Source organism: Mus pahari, chromosome 21, assembly GCF_900095145.1.
Source record: "Mus pahari chromosome 21, PAHARI_EIJ_v1.1, whole genome shotgun sequence".
Taxonomy (NCBI): domain Eukaryota; kingdom Metazoa; phylum Chordata; class Mammalia; order Rodentia; family Muridae; genus Mus; species Mus pahari.
In genome coordinates, this window is record NC_034610.1 from 54,061,875 (window position 1) to 54,075,199 (window position 13,325).

Consider the following 13,325-nt stretch of genomic DNA (forward strand, 5'->3'; position numbering starts at 1 on the left):
GAAGGACCCCTGGTAGTGGATTTAACAATAGACTAGCATTGCATCAGAGCATTCACCTGTCTCCTGTGTTTAGCTGATCTTAACTAAGGGTTGTTCCTATCTCAGTTGAAAACATGGCCTGGCTCCTGCCGTCTTTTTAATGTATGAATTTTCTTTGTTTTGTGTCCATGTAACTTGGCGGATGTCTTCGCCTAGCTTTCTTGTTTTTCTTCTGTATTAAAAGTCTGGTGTTTGCTTGGAAAAAAATACATTCATATACACACTCTCTCTGTGTCTGTATTTGTCATCCATGCCAACTCCTTGCTCGCCGGTAACTAGAAGCCTGAGTTTTCCTGCGGATCGAGGACCCGACTGAGGTCCATCTGCAGCAAGAGAACCCCCATTTGTTGTTTTTGTTGGCTTTCTTAAAAATAAGGGTCAAAATAATTTGCTTTATTCCCAAAGTTTGACAAACATTTCAACTCTTCTTTACTTAAGATGATTAGAAATCAGATTTCTGGTTAGTGTCTTTAGATAAGTACATGGTAAGAGACTGAGACAATCATCGTGTGTGAGAAATGCCAGCTAAGAATTTACTGTGTAAACATTCCTAATTGTTGCTGGAAATCACCACAGATAAACGTAACTAGAAGTCACCAAAGGTCACTATATGCAAGCAGCCTTGACACACATCTGTAGGCTGTGTGCTTGGCCTGTCAAGAGTCTAAACTTGATGCTAATGGCTTAGGAAAGCCAGACAAACAGTTTGAGTTCAGGGATCACCATGAGGAAACTCGTGTAGAAGATAGTTTCTTATCCTTTGGATTAATAAAGGCAGGATGGGAAGGTAACAAAATAGATAAAAGACATTACATTCAGAAGTTTTGTGGAAGCATTTTATTAGATATTGTGGCATAAGATAAGATAGATAAGATTTATCTGTCTAAAAGATGTTGGAGACTTCTAATCTCCTTGGATTTACATGATATTGATAAACTTACTTAGGACAGAATTCCCTAAGACAATATCCCTATAATTTGCATTTTCTGACATATTAAGAATTTTAATAAAAGGATTCTATACCTTGGGACTTGTATTATTTATATTTTAGTTTCCATTAAGTGAAGTTTTAACATCCATATGTTAAATGTCACTAGCTGCTTTTAAGTATTCTGGGCTCATTCCAAAATACCTTGGGATTTTAGATATTTCTAAACCATTGCTTTAACAGTAACTGTAAACATTGATTTTGCAGGGACACTACTTTCTAAAAACTACATTTATCTAATTTACCTGTATGTGGAGGTCAGAGAATGACATGTGAGGTTTGCTCTTTTCTTTCAAACATGTGAGTCTTAAGGATCATCCACTGAGCTATCTGTCAGCTTAAGTACATCTTTTCCTTCGTTATGTATAAGGGTGTTTTGTCTTTGTCTACATGTTACACCCATGCAGTGTCAGATGAGACCAGGAGAGGGAGCCAAATCCTTTGGAACTAGAGTTCCAGACAATTGTTAGCAGCAGTGTGTGTGCTAAGAATCAAATCCAGGTGCTGTATGTAAGGACATCAAGTGATCTTAACCACTGATTGGTCTCCTTACCTTATAAGCACACTTACCTTAACCACTGAGCTGTCTCCTTAGCTCATAGGCACACTTACCTTAACCACTGAGCTGTCTCCTCAGCTCATAGGCACACTTACCTTAACCACTGAACTGTCTCCTTAGCTCATAGGCACACTTACCTTAACCACTGAGCTATCTCCTTAGCTCATAGGCACACTACCTTTTAGAGAAATCAGTCAATCCTACATCTGCTTATGATGCCTCAGCAGTTGCTCACTGTGGTTCAACATTGTTACTTTGTGTCTCAAGACTACCCTTTTTTATTTCTCCTATGGGACAGTTCAGGGCAATGCTGTGCTCTCCCGGGGGAACTGTGAGTATAGAGAAACTCTGCCTAGTACCATACAAACAAAACTCGAAGCCAGTCGTGGTGGCGCATGCCTTTAATTCCAGCACTTGGGAGGCAGAGGCAGGAGGATTTCTGAGTTTTCGAGGCCAGCCTAGTCTACAGAGTGAGTTCCAGGACAGCCAGGGCTACACAGAGAAACCCTGTCTTGAAAAACCAAAAAAAAAAAAAAAAATTTAACCCCCTTTTTTTTTTTTTTTTTTTTTTTTATTAGACCACTTCCCGGGATGTCAGTGTATAAATAAGCATTCTGGTGCTTCAGTGTTAAATTTTCTTGTCTTTAGCCTTGTTAAATGAGCATGAGCATTTTGTAAAAGTGTTATTTTGCATGGAGGTTGATTACATAGCCTGTTAGGTCCATATATATAAAACTTTACCTATCTTTTATCTGCCCCAATCTCTGTTAAGGCTTTTGTGTATGTGATAATCACTTACTGCATATCTTCTCTTATATTTCAACCAAGCTGTCCACACTCAGGTGATTATTGTCTCCCTACCCTACTTTCCTTAAGAAGCATTGCTATGCACTAATTTACTAATAACAGACATCTAGGAATCCATCTGATCCCTTCTTTTCCCTTATCATAGTATCCAACCACACCCTGCCCCACTACTCAAAACGTTTCAGCATGGGTCATATCATACCATGCTATTTTTAAACATACCACATCATACCATGCCATATCAGATCATGCCATATCATACTGGATCATGCCATATCATATCATATCTTAACATGTCATATCATCATGTCATACCATCTTATGTCATGCCATCTCAGGTCATGTCCTACCTATTGTTGTTATATCAATTGATTTCCACTAGATATTCAATTGTTGGTATAGTTTTAAGGACTATCAACAATTATTGATTGTCAAGACTTGTAGTCCTCGATGAAACTGACACTGTACACAATAACTGAACTGTGACAAAGAAAAATATTCACATTAGCTGCGTTTAGAATTCACTTCTGTCTTTAATTTCCTATTTTATTCTCTACTAGAATTGTTCTAAGAACAGATTTTTTTGAAATAAGTGTCAATGAAAGGGGAAACGCATGTTTTCACAATGAATGTTCCTTTGTTTCTTCAATATGCTGATTCTTTTGTGAAGACTAGCATATCCTGAGGGGCACTAAGGACTTGTTTCCTGTTCTGCTGGGGTCTGGAGGTGTGTTGTTTCTGAGATAGAAGAGCTGGGAAGGAAGCACTGAGGAAGCTTTGAACTTGAAAGACACAGAGCAGAGCTTTAATACTTACAGCTGTCCTCTTCTTCAGTTATGCATCTCACAACATAACAGGCGTAGATGAAGCCCACCAGCTGAAACAAAATAGATAAGCTTTAGAAAAGACACAAAGGCAAGAGAATCCGACTTCCCTGGGGGGAGCAGTATTTCAAAGACAAGTGGTTAGGGCTTCACTGAATCTTGACTCTTTCGTGGGTGTTTGACTGCAGTGGCATCCATCTGCCTAGGAGATAAATATATTGCTTTATCTTTCCTCTGGTGTTTATGTGTAAGATTCGCTAACTGCTAGGTAAATATAAAATAATTATTTCAGGTGCAAAGATTGGAAAAGAAATATAGCCATTCATGAACGGACTTAATTATTTTTTTAAGATAGAGTAGCCCTGGGCTCTGTAGAACAGGTTAGTCTTGATCTCAAAGATCCACCTGCCTCTCCCTCCTGAGTGCTGGCAAGTGACAACACCAAAAGCGCCATCACTTACATTTATATTAGACTTTCCTTGAAGTCAGGGCTTAGGTTTCTAAAACTGAATTCCTCTCAACTATCAGCAGAGTCCAAGGAGTTTCCATTGTGTGTTGCACAGCCTCCTTGAAAGCCGGAGAAAATCTTATTAAAACATGTAGCAGGAACCAGGGTGTTCTGAGCATAGTTATGGTGACAGAGATGCAGATGAAATTGGTCACTTGAGAGAAAGACTGATTGTCAGAACACCCTGAATTTGGGTTTGCACCTGCCCTAACAAATTTCTGAAATGTCCCACAGAAAAATTCCTTGTTCATTGAAATGTGAACTTACAAAGAATTCTGGCAAAGTCATTATCATGTAAGCCTCAAGATTGAATGGCTTTGTATATTTTCATAACAGGAATATTTAATTAAATTCTTAGCTCTGATAGGAGGTAATGATGTAATTTACTGATAAGTGTCTTATAGCAGAAGCAATACATGTTTGTTGAATTCTATGTTTTGTTATTATACAAAACAGTGAGTTTCATTATGAGATTTTTCATATAAATTAATCCTCATACCCCATTCTTTTATATATTCCCAATGCCCACCATTATTACTCTTCATTTTGCTTGTTTCTTTCTCCCTTCAAATGCTTTCCCTTCTGATTTCATGTCATATATATATATATATATATATATATATATATATATATATTTCTATAATTACATATGTAATATGTAATTTTAGATTTTTTATGCAAATAAGAGAAAATGTTCCATCTTTCTTTCCCATATTTTCCTTTCCACTTCATAAATTTTTCCCTTATCCTCTAACTTCACACTTTCTACTCTCATGTCCTATGTGTATTTATGCATGCCTATGTAAATATATACTTAAATCTGGATTTTGCATGTGACAGAAAATATTCAGTTCTTATCTTTCTCAGTGGCTTTCTAAAAACTTAATTATTTCAGGTCTACCTACTTTTCTGCAGATGACATATGCATTTCATTTTCTCTATCCACCTATGGATGGCCATCTAAACTGATGCCTCAACTTGCCTGTAGTCAATAATGTAGCAATTAGCACAGATGTGAAAGTAAAAGGTATGTTCTCTGGATCCAGGTGACATTTCAGCCAGGCATTCACCTAAGTGAGCACAGACCCCAATTAACAAACCTACTGCCACCCTCCTTGTCAGAATTAACATTTTGGACCAACAGATAACTTTTTGGAATTTATTGGCTAGGCAGGCACTTATCTTCTACCAACGGAAAACCTAAGGATGCCATTAGAAAGCATCTTGAGCCTATAGAAAAGCCTCCCCTGTCTTGATGTACCTGCCTCTCTGGTATAAGTGCTAATGGATTTTAAACTTGCCATAATTTATAACTTTCTCTGTTCTATGAAACCATAAAAGCTTGGTGAAACTTCTTCCACACTGGGATATGGAATTGGGGACAAACTAAATCTATGTTTTCAAGTCAGAGTCACTCAGAATGGCTGCAGAATAAACTATCTCTTATTCCCTTTAGATGAGGGATGTAGTTTTTGTGCTGATAGTTTTGGTGCCACAACGTGGGACCCAGAGAATGATTCATTTTCTTTTCTTCCTTCCTTCCTTCCTTCCTTCCTTCCTTCCTTCCTTCCTTCCTTCCTTCCTTCCTTCCTCCCTCCTTCCCTTTCTTCCTTCCTCCTCCCTCCCTCCTTCCCTTCCTTCCATTCCTTTCTTTTTCTTCGTTTTTTCTTTCTTCTTTTTAAAGATTTATTTCATATATATATATTTAATATATTAGCTACAGTATCTATATCTATCTATCTGTCTATCTATCTATCTATCTATCTATCTATCTATCTATCTATCTATCTATCTATCTATCTATACTGATGGTTGTGTAGCTGTACTGATGGTTGTGAGCCATTATGTGGTTGCTGGGAATTTGAATTCAGGATCTTTGCTCTCTATGGCCGGCCCTGCTCACTCTGGCTTAAAGATTTATTTAATTATATCTAAGTACACTGTAGCTGTCTTCAGATGCACCAGAAGAGAGTGTCAGATCTCATTACAGATGGTTGTGAGCCACCTTGTGGTTGCTGGGATTTGAACTTAAGACCTTCGGAAGAGCAGCCAGTGCTCTTAACCACTGGGCCATCTGTCCAGCCAGAATGATTCATTTTCACTGAAGGAATCACCCAAGTGGAAATCAGTACCTATGTGGACCCATTGAGTCCAGGCCGTCTGGTGTTATTTCCTGCACCGTTAGGGAGCTCTTTCCAGGACTCCTGACCTCCCTTGGTTTGGTCAGTGATCCATTTTGTTTTTTTGTGAGCTGGTTAAGAAGAATCCTACTTTGACAAATACCCTGTACATCTGTCTTCAAAGTATTTTATTTAAGGTATCTGATTTATTTACCTCTTTCTTTGCTTTGAAAACATTTTGCTTTGGTTGGATGTGTTTGCTTGCTTTCAAAATATCCCTAAAGATATTTTGTTTTGTTTGTCTTGGTTTTCTGTGTCTTTTGACATGTTCTGATTTATTGTCACTTTAGCCTTTGTCTCCTGACATTGCTCCTCAATTTCACCATTCTGGCCTTTTCTACTATATGTCCTGTGACATATAGTAGAAACTTGCCACACCTTCAGTCTAGTAATTTTATGAGTACCTGATGATAAAGACTCCAAAGTATGGAAGTACTTGTTACCTTCCCCCACCCAAAAGATGTGGAACTGTCAAGGTGAACACCCCATGATGTGCAAAGGTCTGATAGGAAAATCCATCAAACATACTCTGTACTTGGGTCAGAAGGAACTTTAATGGCTTGTTTGGAAGACACAAATGAGGATTGGTCACTCAGTGTCTTGAGCCCTATACATATGTACAGATGTACAAAGTGATCCCAATACCCAGTTGGAGAAGAGGGTCTGATGGTAAAAGCTCAGAAAATCAATCTCAAAAGCAGTACATGAAATTGACCAAAAACTAATATTCCTTAGTTAGTATGGACAGGCAACTTTTCAGAAGAAAGGAAGAATATGGGGCACAAGATTTACAAAAAGCAGAAAATATTTAGAGACCAGTCACCATCAAGTACTTTGACTGGCTTATGAGTGATAATTAACAACCTGAAAGTATGTGGAAAAATGGAAAGTCCAAGAGATCTAAATGCTTACTGCCTCCAAACTGGTTTACTTTGTGTGTGTAACAAAGTCCTAGGCAATGAAGTTATGTTTTTCCCCTTTAAAAAGATAAACCATAAACAGGGAGCCTACATTAATTAAAATGTAAAATATCTGTTAACAAATAGAAAAACAAATAGTTACATTACTCCTGCCTCCCCATTCGTACTCTCCCATGTCCTCTCTTTTTCAAATTCTTGGTCTTTTAATACTTAGTTATTATTGTATATGCATTATTGTACATTATATGTGTGTGTGTATAAAACGAATCCTTATATAAATACTTGAGTAGTCTAGTGTTTCTTGTAAGTGTATGCTTTTAGGGAGGACCACTTGGTTATCCAAAATTATTATTATTATTTATTATTATTATTATTATTTTGCTGTGGTGTCTAAACTTTGCTGTCAACTTGACTCATTTAAGAAGAGGAAACCTCAGTTGTAGAAATGCCTCCATCAGACTGGCCTTGTGGGCATTTTCTTGACTGCTGATTGATGTAGGAGGGTCCACTATGGGTGGTATTATCCCTATTCAGGTGGGGCTGGGATGTGCAAGAAAGGTAGGTGAATGAGAATCTAGAAGCAAGCCAGTAAGCAGTAACTCTTACATGATTTTTCTTCAGTTTCTGCTAGAATTCCTGCCCTAACTTCCCTCAGTGATGAGATGCTAACCTTGGAGTGTAAGCCAAATAAATAATTTTCCTTCCTAACATCAGGTTATTTATTACAGCAACAGACAACAAACAAGAGTACAATTTTTAAAAACTAATAATAATAAAAATTTATTACACAGTGATTCGAACATTAACATGGGATTATAATATCTCTTTCTAAATCTTTTATGTTCCAGGAACCACAGGAAGGGTCTGTTCTCTGAGTACTCTGCCTCATGAGTTCAGTATACTTGGGACTTGGGTCTGACCCTGGCCAGTTAATGATCTGCGAAGCTGAGTAAATCCCTTAGGTACTGCCTGTAACTCTCTGCTTTCCCCTCCACATTACATTCCTACTATATGTTGCTAAGTTTTACTGGCTTATCAAAGGTTTAGCTCTTGTTTTATGCTGGAAGCACTTGTTAAATTGTTTTGTAAAACATTTTCCCCCACAATCACAAACTTTCCTCTTGATTCTTATTTAACACTTCATTACTTTGCAATGAAAATTTAGGTAACAAGTATTGATAATTTCTGAGATTCAGGGCCAATGGGTTTAAACTCATTAAAGTATCGCTGATAGATTCTCAATTATCAAGTGTACTCTCCCCGAAACAGCTAAGGTCCTACCTACATCTTGCTTATCAGAGAGCTTATAATTGTATTCAGCTGCATTCTCTAACTACTAGGGGAACTCCTTTGTTACAAAAGTAAATCCTGTTGCATTCTATTTAAAAAGTCTGTTGATTAGCAGAAGTTTCGCTTTTACATTGATTACTTCTAAATACAAATGTAATTGTGCTTTAACCCCAATTCTTCAGATTTAAAAACTTTGATATCTTCCAATTTCCCTACATCTATGTATTCCAAATTTAATTCTAACTTGCCAATAGCAAGTTATAAAATTTACCAGTAGTAGAGTGTTTCAGGTTATTTCTAATAATCCTCAGTGTTTCTAATTCTCCGTATCTCTTAAATGCTACCCAAGCCACCATGGAGACTAACACTGCTACCAACTGACATTATGACTAGCAGTTTTACACAGTGAAAGTTGAGCACATTTAACCAGCATCATTCTAGAACAAAGACAGCCAACCACGGAGACATTCCCGTTATTTCCCTTTTAAAGGACAGCATTGCCTTTGGTTACAGCCACTCCTTTTGATACAGTACCATTGCCACCTTGTAGAATTTGTAATTTCAAGTAGATTTGAAAAGTGACCAGGATGAAGGATGAAAATTGTATAAGTGACAAGTGGTACAGTTGTTTGCATTAGTCCCTGCAGCCACACTTGGATCAACATTATTATGTATGTTTCCAGAAGACAAGTAATTAATGTTGCTTCTCCAGAGTGAGATTCTCAAGGAGGAAAGTGATATGTATGCTCAGGCAATGTTCTTAGATTTTTTTTTCCTGATGGATGTTTATGAGCTTTATACTAGAGCAATAGATATCAAACTGTATAGGAAGATTAGGGTCCAATCAGCAGGGTCCCAGTATGTATCCAATTGCTCTTGTTATACACATGTAATGGATAGCCCTTGGAAAAGCATAAAATTCAAATCCCTCCTGAAGTGATGTCCAGCCTCTTAGCTGCACAGCTACCATACTTAGAACTCAGTCCCGCAGTCCCTCCTTAGAAATCTGTTAGTAATTGCAAGAAAAATAGTGTTGCTGCCTCTACTGTACCTTAACTCATTTTCACTGTGCCAACAGAGAGTACTAATCATGTACATTTTTCTCTCCTTACCAAACTCAGCCTTTCATCCAATGTAATCTACTCATTTTTTAAAAATACATTAGTATATCAATTCCCTTAAGAAATGGCAGGCCATTCCCAGCAAGTTGTAGGCTGGCATGCTTGAGACAAATCCCACATATACATAAGTACTTTGAGAGAGAAGACAGTGGGAAAAGGACATCGAGGCAAAATTTTCTAAGAAACATTCAGAATAGAACTGGGAAATAAGCTTTATGTTTAGAGAAGAGGAAGGGAGCCTAGTGCAGAGGCTTTCTGACCATTTGAAGAGGAGCAATTGGGCACACAGTAGAGATAGTAGTTCATGTTATTTATTACAAATATGAGTTACTGTAATAAAAATGAAGTTGGTGAGATGGGTCAGCACTTAGGAGCACTGAATGTTCTTGTGGCTCAAACTGTAGGTAATTACAGTTCCAATAGATTAGAATCCTCTTCTGGCCTCTAAGGATTCTAGACATGTATGTGGCACACAGACACACATGAAGGCATAAAACAAGAGTAAGTGAATATGCATGAATATGCATGAAACAAGAGTAAGTGAATCTCAAAAAAAGAGAAATGTCTTTTACTTCGTTTCTTTTTATACAGATCAAATAATAAAGAGAGAGATTCACATGGTATTGTACCAGAGGTAGGAATGGCTCCCCATGTAGGAGAAAAGCAAACATTTGTATTGAAGTGCACCTAAGTCTGAACAATTTTATAGTTCACTCATCCTGCCATCTTCATGGATCCAATAATATTTGTTCACTCTGAAATCACCCAGCAAAGTGTTACCCATCATCCTGACATTACTGACAGGAAGGAAATGATATTTTTCTTTAGAGAAATAAATCAGATCAACATTCCTTTTTGTGTCACAGACTAAGCTATGGTTGGATGTACTAGACAGTCTCTTAGAAGCTGAGAGGTATAAGGGAAGGGAAACCTTTGACAGGTATATAGAAATACTGAATTTTGATAACCATGCAATGACCTTGGTGTTCAAAATATTATAGTTTGAACATCTGTTTATAGAAAGATGGATTTGTTGAAACAATTCTTTTTCTCAGCCCTTCTAAGCACAAGTCAAAAAACTGAGCATCAAATGTGTAGCCAATATAAGAGCCTAAGAGGTAGAAAAAGTCAATACTAATAAGGGACCTTATTCTCCAAAGAGAGAGATACAAAGTAATTCTTCCTCTCTGCCCCTTTCTTCCTATTTCACTTCCTCCCTCCCTTATTTCCCTTCTCATTTCTTATCTTTCCTGTGTTATTTTGGTCTCGTATATACTAGATCCAGACTTGAGCAGCTCAGAGTCTAGCATTGTGTCCTAAGCCTTTGGAGAAGCCAGCTCTTTTTAGCCAAAGGGCTAGAAAGGAGGCAGGGTCGCAGGAAACAGTTTAATAAACAATCACCTCTCCTTCAGCTAATGCTACCGGAAAAACAAGCAGAAAACAACTGTATTCTCATTCCTCAGCTACCACAGCAAAGAGCAGCGAGCAAAGACTTCTTTCATGGGCAGGCTATGGGGTCTAAAAAGCCAAACAAGTACTGTAGATCTTTATTCTAGGAATTAGGAAGACCCACCCATTTCTTCATGTGAGGGTTAGTAAATCTAAACTCCTAGCATCACTCTACAGTTACACAGCACCCTAGGCCTCCTTGTTGGAGTGATACAGAGGAGACAGCGTGGAGTCGGGACTATGGATCAGTGCTCAGCAGTAATGAGGACTATCTTTACCCTGTAGTGTTTGTAAGGGGCATGTAGGGCAGCCAAGTGTCCTCTGACCTATGGCAGCTGTGGTGCTATCAGCGAGGGGCGACTGGTTAGAGGACAGTTCACTGCATCTCAGTCTTAAGGACAAGCCCTTCCTATTTTGAATCTTTATGGAGTCTAAATGAGGATCCTGGACTTCTAGCCCGACTTGAAAGAAATAACCTGGAATTCTCCTTCCCCCGTCAAAATTTTATCGGATGAATTAACACAAACAAAAGCATTAATCAAAACCCAGAGTCCCACAACATGATACCCTAAATGTCCACGATTCAACTAAATTTCAATTAAAAAAACACTCATCAATCCAAGAAGAATCTCAGTATGAATAAAATGAGAATCAATGGAAGTGATTATCTGACAAGTATTTTAAATTAACAACCATGAAATGCTTCAATAATCACTTATAAACAAATGAGATGAAACAAAAGGGAAAAGAAAAAAATCTAGGAAGGTCTTGGATAATAATTAGAAATTCTGAGGGTGAGCCAATGTAGAAAAACTGAAAACTTAGAAGTGAAAAATAATGCTGTTACTAGAGTGAAAAAACAGCCTTAGAAAAAGAAAAAATTGTCCCAAGGGAGAAAAATATTTAGGCTTGATGACAGGAGACAGCAATCACATTTTAGGCAACAGAGAAGGTGATGAACACTGTAAACAGAGCATCAAGTAACCAAGTGACTAACATTCATACCTTTACAAATGTAATGATGACAGTGCTACACACACACACACACACACACACACACACACACACACACACACGGAATAAAGAGTGCTAACTTTCTACATTTAATTTTTAAAACCCCCACAAACCTCCAAACTCAATAAGTGGAGTAAACTCTAGACAGCATCATTCGAAACAAACTCACATAAGATACAGTCAAAGGTTCGAAAACCAAAGACAAAACATTAGAAGCAGGAAAGGGAAACATTTACATGGCTCCAATCTGGAAACATAGTTTCTTAAAAAACACAGATGCAGTTACTGTCTGGAACATTTACCTTAGAAAGGAACAGACACGTAGACACTGAAACCATGCTCTACTGTTTACAGCTCATTTCTCCTCAATAGTTGAAAGCAAGGCACAATCTGATGTTCTTCAGTGTATGGAGAATTAAACAGTGTATCCATCTGCTCCATAAAATCCCATGTATAGAAGTAATTCTTGGTTTATGCAACAACTTTAGTGACTTTCCACAGACTTTTGCTTTTGGAAAAAAGCCAATTCATGGTCTAGAGAATATATGGATCCATGAAAATTACACTCTGGGTCAATTGGGGCGACAGCTGTGGTCATCCTTTTAAATGGTTCTCTTTTCTAACATTAGCTCATTCTTTTCTCCTCACTTTTCACCTGTCCAGGATGTATAGTCCCAGTTTACTATGCTCAGAAAGGTTGACAGTGCTTAAACTAAGACCTTCAACAAACATAAAGAAACTTCAAGCTAATAGATGAGGTGGATTCAGCTGTATTTGTCATGACAAAGGGAGCTGGAATTTTACTTTTTTTGTCCTAGATTAGTGGTTTAGTGGTTGAGAGAGCTGGCTGCTCTTCCAGAGAACCCAGGTTCAATTCCCAGTACCCTCATGGCAGCTCATAACTGTCTGTAACTTCAGTTCCATGTGATTTGACATATATTTAATATATATATATATATATATATATATATATATATATATATATATTAAAATGCCAATTCCAAAATGTTATATTATTTAGATTAATTAATAATTTTTTAAATATATGTTTAAGTGTCATGCATGTAAAGGCAGTTGCCATGCCTGCTGAGGCCAGAAGATGTCAGATTCCCTGGAACTAGGGTGGTAGGTGGTTCTGAGTCACCCTCCATGGGTGCTAGAAACTGAACTCTGGTCCTACAATAGAGCAGTAAGCACTCTTTATCAGTAAGCCATCTCTTAAGCTTCTGAAACTGTGTATTATTTAGTTCCACTTATATAACATATATTGTCTGTTTGCTTAAGACACATAATTCTTTTTTATTAGATATTTTCTTCATTTACATTTCAAATTTTATCCCCTTTCCTCATTTCCCCTCCAAAAACCTCCTATCCTATTCCCCCTCCCCTTGCTCACTATTCCACCCACTTCTGCTTCCCTGTCCTGGCATTCCCCTTCTCTGGGGCATAGACTCTTCACAAGACCAAGGGCCTCTCTTCTCATTGATGTCCTACAAGGCCATCCTCTGCTACATATGTGGCTGGAGCCTCGAGTCCCTCCAAGTGTACTCTTTGGTTGGTGGTTTAGTCCTTGGGAGCTCTGGGGGATACTGGGGTACTGGCTAGTTCATATTGTAGTTCTTCCTA

The 13,325-nt window shown here is 37.8% G+C and overlaps 1 protein-coding gene across 3 annotated transcripts in view; it reads right to left on the minus strand.

Annotated features, from left to right (window-relative positions):
* Positions 1–13,325, minus strand: part of Nkain2 (sodium/potassium transporting ATPase interacting 2) — a 1,076,406-nt gene that overhangs the window by 45,219 nt on the left and 1,017,862 nt on the right. For all 3 annotated transcript variants that reach the window (XR_003842690.1, XM_021221051.2, XM_021221052.2), the window contains one exon: positions 3,210–3,270. Coding sequence is in view for 2 of the 3 variants with exons in the window: in XM_021221051.2 (XP_021076710.1) it covers positions 3,210–3,270 (61 nt within the window). In the remaining variant the exon portion in view is untranslated. The remainder of the gene's footprint in view (positions 1–3,209; positions 3,271–13,325) is intronic.